General features: G+C 37.0%; 1 protein-coding gene across 2 annotated transcripts in view; it reads right to left on the bottom strand.

Moving 5' to 3' along the window:
* Nucleotides 1-1,120: 1,120 nt before the first annotated feature.
* Nucleotides 1,121-12,416, bottom strand: part of LOC149530198 (Phosphoglycerate mutase family protein) — an 89,261-nt gene continuing 77,965 nt past the window's right edge. The window contains exons 4-5 of one of the 2 annotated variants that reach the window (XM_089809872.1): nt 1,631-1,845; nt 1,121-1,553 (exon numbers count right to left, since the gene is read on the bottom strand). In XM_089809872.1, the coding sequence (XP_089665998.1) occupies nt 1,394-1,553; nt 1,631-1,845 (375 nt within the window). In that variant the 3' untranslated portion in view covers nt 1,121-1,393. The remainder of the gene's footprint in view (nt 1,554-1,630; nt 1,846-12,416) is intronic. The other variant, XM_089809873.1, reaches the window with a different exon arrangement.

The following is a 12,416-nucleotide window of genomic DNA, read 5'->3' as shown; positions in this document are numbered from 1 at the left end:
TCGACATAGTGGTGTCAAAATTGCGATGAATCCTTGTCAAAACTTAGGTCTAAATTTACTAGTGTTTTACGAAAGAAGATGACTTTGAAGCTTACAACTTTTTAGAGTGTCCTAGTTCATATTGGTGAGATTTTGATTATGTGAAAAGAGGGAGAAAGAGAGGAAAGATTGATGGAAGAGACATCAAATCACAGAGGAAACTAAAAAAGCATATTGCAACATCAGGCAAAGAAGTTGATTCAAAACTAGTATAGGAGTTATAAATGTTTATGACTTTCACTCGAGAAACATTTCTACCATGGCTGTTTGATGCAGGGACATCCACATGAAGGGAGCCCTGCAGAATCTTCAAACTCATTTACTGTACATTGCATTTCTTCAACTTGACCATAAATTACTTTTAATATATGCAGTTCACTCTAATTTAAGCCAAAATTTAGTGATTGTAAATGTAACATAACAGCCCAAATGATGGGCATTTAAATTTTGTTTGGGTGATGCTCTACAGGGGGCATCGTACCAGCATCTGATTTGGGGAATTCTAAGCCTGAAAAATATTGTGAGTTTTTTTTTCCTGGGTTTTGAGTTTTGGTGACAGTTTTTACCTTAGATGGTTGCAGGTCTGTGAATGACCAAGATTAGAGGAAAATGTTGTAAAGGGATCTTGCCATTTTGTAGTGCAAATTTTGTTTTGTGTATTATCAAGAAATCCTGAGGATTGCTACATTAGTCAGCTATTCATTTCTACATATTTTTCTGTCATATATTTTAGATGTGTGTGGTTCGTAGTGTTGATTGAGACAGGTGATAAGGGGAATTCCAACCTCATTGCATCAAGATCAACCTACATAATGGTAAAAAATGCAAAGATATTAAGGCTTCTTTCAATATGTTTTATAAGGAAAGTATCTTCCATTTCCACAATTTTGACCCCAACCAGCAGATGGGGGCAAAAAGAATGCAGTACAAATGGAGAACTTTCAAAACTTGAAAAATTGGTAGATATTAAAATTGGAACACCTAACATTATCACTTCCATGATTCCCCTCATTTTATTTAGATGGATTTGCATAGAAAGTAGATCAACTCACACAAACAGTATCAAGTTGTACTAGATATATGTTCATAATCCATTCTAATTTGCTTTTTCCCTTGATCTCTTGTACTAGTTAGAGAGCAAGTTTATGAGGATACATGTTTCAAAAAACATGTATTGAAATTAGTTGTTTTGAGTTTTTTTCTTTCCATCCTAGCTAATTTCAAAATCTCATCTACGAAGTCCTGGTGAATAAGGATTCTAGAATCTTTGTGGCTTGCTAAACAATTCAATGAGAAGTTACATTAAACAAGTCGATATAATGCAAGACTGGTGATCAAAATACTTTTATATTTATTAGTTACAATTTGGAGGTTTTATACATTTAAAGAGTCCTGAAAGAGGTTTCTTGGGAGCAGGGATGGCCTTTATATCCACAAACCTGACTTCCCCAGGACTAAACAATAGTTCGCTGTGCCTGCAATTGGGAAAATGGGAAAGCGGTAAACAGATGCATCTGCGGAGAGAATAGAAAGCACTTTATAATTCATTTCAACCAATCTCATTACATTAACAAATTTAGAGAAATTTTACCTCCGGAGATCCAATCCAGTAAGACCTGCCTGAAGAATTGTCAAGTTGTCTGAATCAGGTGAGACAATGATCACATTCTGACTGGAATATTGTGTTTCCAATATGGACATGAGTTGTGTCACACGAACGAATACATCAGCAACGCTTTCATTTGGAGTTCCATCGGTGAAAGGAGGCGGCCTATAATTTGGAGAAATTAAATCTGCTGCATATATCTGTTCATTAAGCATAGCATATTGCTCATTATCTGCTTGAAAAGACGAAAAAAGAAACAGAAAGATGTTCCATTCCAGATAACCATCATATTGTTTTAGCTTATAAATGAAAATTTATGTTATCTGCAAGTCATGATAACTTGCATAGAACTCCTAGATTTCTTGCTTCAATGAAAAAATATCAATATACCAGTTTAAAAGCTAATGAAGACAAGGAGAGAAAGACAAATAATTTCTTGTCAGCAAGGACCATCTAGGATCCCACTACAAACTTGCAGGTCCATCCAGGACAAACCCAGGTGTACCTGCAGCAAATTTGAGGTGTGTGATGCCCAAGCAGAAAATTTTAGAGCTTTTAAAAAACATTGACTCCCAAGTTTGACTAAAAATCCAAAAACGGCCCCCAAATTCTAAAACATAGATTCCAATAATATTAAAGACAAAAACAAAGTCAATTCTCATATTGTGAATGTAAAACAAAAATATAATTCATTATTTCTTGCCATTGCATGTACAGATCTGAAGATTGATGAATTAAACATTTTGAAATAGTTGGTTTGCTATGTTTTTGCATTAACTCTATGAAGATGGGAAATTGCTTATTATAATTATTTGGTCTCTATTGACACCCTAAAATGATGAAAAATGGTAGTTCAAATCCCTTACAATTAGGGACTCAAACTCAAAGCCTATCATTTTCAAATCATGGGAGTAGCCATAGTGGATGTCATGTTGAAAGACTCCATGGCAACATCACATTGAGTGACTCCATCATGAGAGATTATGTTTACATTTATTTCACACATGGGGGTAGCCATGGTGAACATCATGTTGAGTGGCTCCATGATGCTATCATGTTAAGAGACTCCATGATAGATTATGTTTTTTCTCACAAATGGGTGAAGCCATTGTGAGTGTCAAGTTGAGAGATTCCATGACTCAAGTATTTGGTAAGATATCGCCTTTGCTAAGAGGGAGTATTGAAGTTTGGTAGCTGTGGGAGCTCTACATACCTATTATGGTTGCTCCACATTCAAGCGAATTACGACTACGAAGAGTCTACAATGCTGAATAGATTTCTGCATGATGATTTGAAAATATTCCTCCCTAGCTAAGATGGAGTATTGATGTTTTTGAAGTGTCAAGAGTCTTCTTTTCTCCTACTAAAGACACTTCATTTTACGTTCTTGATTTCTGATTTTTCTAGCAAATTTGTTTCATATTCCATGTGATAGAGTCTTTAAATAGGCACGGTAGATTCATTGAAAAGTCACAAAAAACAAATCTAAAAGGCCCCATCTTGTATATGATGTGGAGGTCATTATGGTAGTTGTCACAATGAACATTTTTGGACCGTCACAAGTTATGGATAGGTCTTGTTGTTTCCGTTATTGTCGCTCAGATTGAGGATTGTTCACATTCCATGTGTTCGAGTGGTGTTCTTTAAGGAAATGATTACCCTATGAAGAATCTCGTCCTTCGTGTTGGCCATCAAAAGATAATAAAGAATCTTAAACTCTAGAAGGTGAAATGGCACTTCTTGATAACTATCGTCAGTTCATGCAGCATAGGAGTTGAAGATCATAATGTCTTGCATTCTTGTTTCACTGTATTGGGAATATTGCATGACATTCTTGTGGCACATGATTCTAATATAGCATGTGTCATCTTTCATTTGATATGGGAGATTAGTGTTTGCAAAGGATATGATCATGCTTGCTATTGAAGCTTTCTTTTGGGGAGACTATCATTTTCACAAGTTGTTGTAGGATCTGTTAAATTTAGAACCAAAAAAGAAGAGAAACAATATTTTGAAACTCAAAATATACACAAGAACAAATGACACAATTATTTACCCTAGGAAAGCCCTCCACTTGAGGGTGAAAAACCCAACCACACCAAAAATTCAAAATCCTTTATTGAATCTTTATTGAATAAACAAAATGGATACAAATGTTCACAAGCTTGTTTACCGTACATGTTAAGAAACTTAAGACATGTAGTATAGCACGATAGAACACAGAATAGATACTTTATTCATATATGCACTTAATGATTACAATCCGAGTACAATGACTACAATGATGATTCCAAAGTCAATCTCGGACGTGTACATATACCTTTCTGAAGGGGTGACTCAAGCATCACACGCCCGTTCGGATACTACTCTACCCATCAACTACACTATATGCATTTTACCGACAACATCATCCCCCTCAAAAGAAAAGTCATCTTCGGATGACAATACAACAAAACTCAAAATAAACAAAATACATCAGTGCATAAATACTAGACAAAGGGATGCATCCCTGGAGTAGTGGTCGTCCACGCCCTCAACTCATTCAACTCCGCCTGTAGCTTGTAGACTTTCTCTTTCCTAATCTTCAATTCTGCTCTCTAGGGCTGATTGCATCATCTCTGCAATTTCTCCCAACTCTTTCTCTTTTCCTGTTGCCACTTGTTCCTTTTCTGCTGCCAACTTCTGTAGCTGACTGTCTATCTAACAGAGCTGTCCTCTCGGATTGCCAGGCCGCCTTCTCAAATTCCTAGGCTGCCCTCTCTGAAGCTAAACTGGCAGCTGACTCCTCTCGAGCTCTCTCAGTTGCTACTTGATCTGCCTAACTCTTTCGAAGAGTGTTATACGCCTCCCTGTGTAACTTCACTATCTCATGAGTCAAAGCCTCTACCCGGCTCTCCATACCAAGATCTCTCGTCGTGGCCCAGTCCTGTCGCATCTCCACAGTCTCCACATCCGGCCATCCCCTCTCCTCAAAACAAACTATAAAGGCAGCTGGGCATTCCAATTTCATGAAAGATATGACTCCCTCCAACTCCTTCACCACTGAATCCAACGCCTTAGTTTCTATCGAATCTAGCACCTAGTGAGCTCGAGTCGCTAGAGTTGCTGCATCAACAAGAAATGTCTCTCTCATCCCTATCTCCCACGCTATTGGGTGTTCTTGTTGTGCACCCATAGCCTTCTCCACTACTTCCGCCATACGCTCAACAATGCTATGTGGTACTCCCTCACTCTGTATCTGTCCTACCTCCTGTAATGGGTTCTCCGAAACTACTTCCCGCGTGGGTGTCGATAGGTATGTCACTCGAGGTGCTAGGGTTCGATATTTCACACAAACTCAATACAAGAGTGATAGGCACACAGAATGATCGTACTCAGATCGTATACAAATGATCTTTGAAGCCAATACAAAAGATTGCTTGATATAGATATGATGGTGTCTTGTAGATATTGTTGTTCCAAATACAATATTGTCTCACAAACTTACACTTGAGTCATTATCACACCAGACTTCCTGTTGTAACTAGAACCCATACAAAATGTCTATCTGAACAGCAGACTAAAAGCCAACAAGATAAAGAGACAATGACAGTTACACAACACTATTTCAAATTTCTGAAATCACGAATAACCACGCAGTCACTATATCATTGATCCTTTTGCTAAGACAGAAAAAATACATAATAAACTCTCGAGAGATGAATACCATTTGACTTTTTTTTTATTCCAGCAAGCATAGAATACCAAAGAACCTTTCAATAATGCTTTCTCTTCAGACTTCATTACATGGGCAGTGATGGTTATGAAAGAAAGTTGATTCACCTTCAAAATATGCAATGCCTTAAATATGACGACCATGAGACAAACACGAAGGCATATGTTCTCATAGCAATGAGACAACTAGGCTCCACACACATACACATGAAGTTGGGCTATTACGGTAGAATAAAGAGAACATAGTGTAATTGAATTTAAACAGTAACACAAACAAAGCAACCAAATAGTAACACCCCAGATCAGCATATCCAAATTGAACAAGCTTGAGAACAATGGAACATGAACACCAAAGATAACACAACCATCATAGGTACAAATGATCTCTCTTGTCACTACAAAACATTAACACTCCCCCATGGCAAAGGAGATGTCATTTACAAATTTGCATGTCATGGAGTCTCTCAACATGACAAACACAGTGGTTACACCCATATGTGTGTAAAAAATAACTTTATCACAGACTTCCTGTTGTAACTAGAACCCATACAAAATGTCTATCGGAATGGTTGACTAAAAGCCAACAAGATAACGAGGCAATGAGAGTTGCACCGTTTCAAACTTCTAAAATCATGAATAACCATGCGGTCACTATGTCATTGATCCTTTTGGTAAGACAGACAAGATACATGATAAACTCCTAAGAGATGAAGACCATTCAACTTTTTTTTTCAATGCCAGCAAGCATAGAATACCAAGGAACCTCTGATGACGCTTGCTCTTCAGACTTCATTACATGGGTGGTGACAGTTATGAAAGATAGCCGATTCACCTTCATAATATTCAATGCCTTAAATATGATGACCACGAGATGAACATGAAGGCATGTCCTAGCAGCGAGGGGACAGTTAGGCTCCCCACACATACACATGAAGATAGGCTATTACAGTAGAATAAAGAGAACAGAATGTGATTAAATTTAAACAGCAAACACTGATGAAGAAACCAAATAATGATAACTCTGATCAACATATTTGAATTGAACAAGCTTGAAAACAATGGAACATCAACACTGAAGATGACACAAACATCACAAGTAAAAGTGATGTTTCATATCACTATAAAACATTAACATTCCCTCTTAGCAAAGGAGATATCATTTACAGATTTTCAAGTCATGGAGTCTCTCAACATGACCAGCACAATGGCTACACCCATATATGTTTAAAGAGAAACATTATCGCAGATTCTCTCAATATGATAGTATCATTGATTAATTCAACATGATGTTCACCATGGCTAATCCCATGTGTGAAATAAACACAAGCTCACATTACAAAGTCACTCAATGTGATGTTGTCATGGAGTCTCTCAACATGACATCCACTATGGCTGCTCCCATGAGTGGAATAAACATAAGCTCTCATCACGAAGTCACTCAATGAGATGTTATCATGGAGCCTCTCAACATGACATTCACTATGGCTACTCCCATGAGGGCAAAGAGCGACAAGGGCTTTCACCTCAAAAATTTCTGTTTCAGAGAAAAATACATTACAAAGGCTGTCACGTCAAATTTTTCCGTCTCACAAAAAAATACATTACAAGGGCTTTCACCTCAAATTTCTCCATCTCAGAGAAAAATGCATTATAAGGGCTTTCACCTCGAATTTCTGTCTCAAAGAAAAATACATACAAGGGCTTTCACCTCAAATTTCTCCATCTCAAAGAAAAACGCATTACAACAGCTTTCACCTCAAATTCCTCCCTCTAAGCTCATTATAAAAACAATTGAATGGTGAGACCGCCTCTCAATAAAGACTCCCTCTCAACAGGGGCAGCATTCTCACAACTTGGATTTTCCCAATTAATTACAAGTTGCTCCAATGTTTGACCAAACAATGAGCTATCAAAGCCACATTGGTTCTTGAGTTTTCTAACCCTCTACAAAGGACTTTGCACTCTCCCTCTACTGCTCAAGCTCCCTCTGAATCTTCAAGAACTTGCATCAACCTCCTCAATCAAGATTTCTGCAATACTTGCCTTAGAGGAACGATTTTTCAATATACACCTCTGAAATTTCTGCCATGCTACAGTCTAGAACTGTCCTCCTCAACCTTATCCCAGATGAGCCTATTCTGAATAAGTTTGCAAAGATATCAATGTCAAATCCAAATCAACTCTGCAATTTTTTTCTCTGCAGCTGAAGAGTTTTACCAAAAAAATTAGCACATTACCTTGCAACACTGCAACCCACTTAGATGACATGTTCACTTCTTCACAAAACTTCCTCTTTATCCCTACCTCAGATATTGCAAAGAAATTTTCTAGAAATGAACCCTCCTCTATTAACTTAGAACCTTAATGCTCTCAACTTGAGCCTTGGATTCTTGGAATTTAAATCCCTATGAAATCATTTCCTCCTCTTAGAAGAAACTGATAACAATGATAGGTCCTTTGTTGTTTAGTGTCTTCATCTATCTCAATTTCTTTGTAGATGCAAACTCTCCAATCAAAGCTGACCCAACCTTGTTATTTGTAAAATCACGACTGCAAGCTAAGTCTTCATGAATGTTCATTTCTCCTACGGACATAACTTCCTCACTGGATGTATTAATCTCTTCCCCTTTTGAATTCCTTATGCAATTTTGGATAATAAATCCATCATCCTTTTGCTCCTTGATCCATCCTGCATTTTACAGGGATTAATAATAGTTCATAGAATCAAAACTATCCTAAATGGTAATATACAGACCAATGATAACAGAATACAAAAATTACTATCCTAAAGATGAACTACACAAAAGATTCATAAACATTATTCAAGGATGTGAAATGATTCTCTCTTTATAGGCATAATCTTCCCCTTGGATCAGAAAATAAGAATCACATGATCCTACAAGATTTTAAGACCTGTTCAACACCTCCAATGAACATATAAAGGTCTGCAGCTAAAATCTAGAAAGTGCTGAAGCAGTCTGTGCAACTCAACATGGAAACGGAGTTTCTAAGCTTCATACAATACCCTCATAACTCACCCAACTGGACTAATTCAAGAAACAATTGGCTACAGGAATTTGAACAAGAGTCTGATATACACCTCCACTGTAAGATGCTACCTCTGCTTGACAGATATTTTTCTTTGCCACTCACACTAAACTGAAACTATGTATTGCTTCTAATTCAAACTCCACATGTATTAGAGACACTCTGAATTCAATGTCTTTATCATCAGCTAATACCATTTCTGGCATCTATGGTTGAACAAAAAACAACACGCAGATATGAATGGCTATTCAAGGATGCCAAATCGGAGCCTAGACCTGCAATTCATGCCTTAGCACTGCTGTACTCTTATGACAGTCTGTTTTGAAATTTCATCAGTTTGTATGCAAAGTTTGTTTTGAGTTTCTGAGATCTTATATCTGATTGCATTGCAGTAAAGTTCTAATGTTGCCAACCAACTTAAGAATCATATAATCATGAAAATAAGGATGCAGAGGAAAGGAACAACCAAGGCACAATAGAAAACCATTAATAATGCTTCTTATCAAACTTAAGCACAAACAAGGACAGCTCTTATATGACTGAAGAAATTTATTTAACACATGATAGTTCTGGACAAATCAGATACTCAAATCTGAGATGCACTAAAACATTCAATGTTGTAGGACCTAGGTTGAAGTAAATGACCTATTTGACCATTTGAAGACAGTTATTAATATTTGCAGATATGAATCCTTTACTCCCAGCAATGGTGATCTTCAGGAATGCAGGAGATAGAATACCGACAATACTTGGTAACGAATGTGGAATATTCAATCCCGGAGATAAGCAGCATTAGCGAGAACTCACAGGAGGGAAGGGTACAGAAATTTGGTAATAACATATCCCAATTCCCAGCACAGAGATATAATCTTACAATCACAATCAAGGCTGACATTCTCTCATAGTAATGGCACATGGCACAACTGTCCATACAAACCATAAATCTTCAGCCCCAATATTGCACTACAAGCCACTAAATCGCTATTGAAGTGCCCACTCCATAAGAAAGCCTTACATCCCACAGAGTCATCAAACTGTCTTCCTAACTGTCCATGACGTATTAAGAAATCTGTACATTCAAACCAAGAGCTTCAGAAATTTATGCTTAGTCCAGAATTCATTTGCCATTATATATATTTGTGTGTGTGTGTGTGTGTGTTATCAATGCCCAATTCATACGCCTGAGGATGGAAGAAGTACTGAATCCAGAACTCCCGAACCAGTCTCCTTTTTCAATCCCGATGACCATCAATGCTATTTTCCTTCCACAAATACATGCGCTGAAGCTTGCATAGAGATTTCCACTGCTGTCCTCAGAGAACCAAAGAAATTGTCGGGACCATTTCCACAAGTTCTTCACCACGTTACAATCGATAAACGAATCAGTAGACCGCTTTCAAAATATTTCATCTAGGACTTTATAGTTTCCAAAGTATTGGGGAAGAAATATTTAATTTCAACTTTAACTTCATCCACAACAACCTAAATATGTTCCCCGAATGAACGGAAATGATAAGTGACAATGTTTGCTTGAATAACTATTCATGGTATCAATTGTTTTGATATATTTGTTCCCCTTTAATAAAAGACAATCCTTTATTGAAGCTCAATATTCTAACCCATGATTTCCTTGCAACACATACAAGCCACTAGCTTCTGTGACTATTTAACTCTTCTGCTTCACCATAATAGTCAGGCTGCTGTAAACAAATATATTGAGGGGCAAAGTCTTGTCGAATATATGTTTGCCCAAATAATAGAAGCTCAAAAGTTTTGGTTTTGGATCTTTTCATCTTTTCATTAAACATGGCTCTGATACCATGTTAGATTTAGAACTAGGAAAGAAGAGAAACAATATTCTAAAGCTCAAAATATACACAAGAACAGATAACACATTTATTTACCTTGGGAGAACCCTCCACTTGAGGGTGAAAAACTCAGCCATAACAAAAATCCAATCCTTTATTGAATGATCAAAATGGATACAAACTTCAAAGCTTCAAAAGCTTAATTCGATATAATGCAAAGCTTATGTATTTCACACATACTCAATACAAGAATGATTGGCACACAAAATGATCACACCTAGATCAAAAACAAATGATGTCTGAAGCAGATACAAAAAGATTGCTTGATATAGATACGCCGATGTCTCATAAAGATTGATGTTCCAAATACAATACTGTCTCAGAGGCTTACGCTTGAATCATTATCGCACTAGACTTCCCATTGTAACTAGAAACCATACAGAATGTCTATTTGAATGGTAGACCAAAAGCCAATACGACAAAGAGACAACCACAATTACGCAATATCATTTTGAATATCTGCAATCATAAATAACCATGTGGTCACTATAGCATCGATCCTTTTGGTAAGACAGACAAGATACATAATAAACTCCCAAGATATGAAGACCATTCGACCATTTTTCAGATACCAGGAACCATAGAATAACAAAGAAACTTGGATGATGCTTGCTCTTCAGACATTATTACATGGGCGGTGATGGTTATGAAAGATAGCCGATTCACCTTCAAAATATTCAATGCCTTAAATATGATGACCACAAGACAAACACGAAGGCATATGTTCTGGCAGCGATGAGACAGCTAAGCTCCACACTTAGAAGCACGAAGATAGGCTATTACAGTAGAATAAAGAGAACAAAGTGTGATCATATTTAAACAACACAAAGAAGGAACCAAATAATGATAACTCTGATCAGCATATCTCAATTGAACAAGCTTGAGAATCACGGGTACAAATGATGTCTCTTATCACTACAAAACAAGAATAGTGTTGTGATGTGGATCCTAATCAGACTCGGAGGTTTATTCGGCATGTACCTTGTATTGTAAAAGGTGTCGGCTGCTATTTTCCTATTGGACAACTTATTCTAACCCTAATTTTGTAAGCGGCAAAAAGCTTGTATAAAAAGGCTTAGGGTTAGAGATTTCATAATGTAATGGTGATAAGCTTCTTGCGGCGGTATTGAGCTCTAAGGAATTGTGGATTATAATCACTGGATAATAATAATATTGGACTTGTTGTTGGTGGACGTGGCCTAGGGATTGGGTGAACCACGTTAAATCCTGGTGTCTTGTGTTCTCTTTTGTGCGATCTATTATTTTCTGATATTGTTTATATTTGCATGAAACTGTTATTTTTGTCTGAGGTTAATCCTAACAAACAGGGTTGTGTTGAGAAATAAAGCATGGTTAATCAGTATTCTTCATATTTAGTCTTAGTATTGTTCACAGCAGATAGAGAGAAATTTGTTCTTTATTATTTCTGTATGCAGCCTTCATTTAGTTTGTAGTTCTTCCAGTTGTAAGTTCACCAGTTTGTAAAAGGAGTTCTGTTTATTCTTTAGTCGTATGAAGGCTCAAGAGTTTGTCAGCTCTATATCTGGACTCTGTTATCATTATTCAATAAAGGAGTAATTATTTGTGTGCCTGGGTTTTCCATCAAGGAGCATTATTCCAGGGTATCTCTAGTGTTCTTGTGTTTTAAGATATTTACACTTTGTTTTATGTTATTCTGGTTGTAAATTTAACAAGGTAACAGAGCCAGATTAAAGAAAAATAGAAATGAAATAAGACTGGAAATGGCAGATTTGGAACTGGAAATTGAGGGAATCTAGTAGGTTTCTACAGGTGTAGGAATCACTTTGCTTCTGGGGGGAAATGTGTTTCTACCAGAGGGCCACCATCTTTGATTTTGACAAGATAGATTGTTGCAGGTGTTACATATCGGAGAATACGGAAGTTTGCATCACATGTTGAGTTTCATATTTTAGAGGGTGGTATGTTTCTCTAATGCTCAGGGTAGCATTTCTTAGTGATCAAACATGTTGGAATGTGTGAAATCAACAGTCAAAGTTTGTCGTAAGTCTGAGACGACTGGAATGCCGTGTGAGCAGTGCAACTGATGGGTTGTTCATGTTTTCTCTACCTATGGAGTTGAATCAAACAAATATGGTCTATTGTGTTCCGTGGATGGCTTA

Source organism: Cupressus sempervirens, chromosome 11, assembly GCF_028749045.1.
Source record: "Cupressus sempervirens isolate cs-2001-9-10 chromosome 11, ASM2874904v1, whole genome shotgun sequence".
Classification (NCBI taxonomy): Eukaryota; Viridiplantae; Streptophyta; class Pinopsida; order Cupressales; family Cupressaceae; genus Cupressus; species Cupressus sempervirens.
Note: the sequence above shows the minus strand (reverse complement) of the source record. Positions and strands in the feature narration are given on the sequence as shown.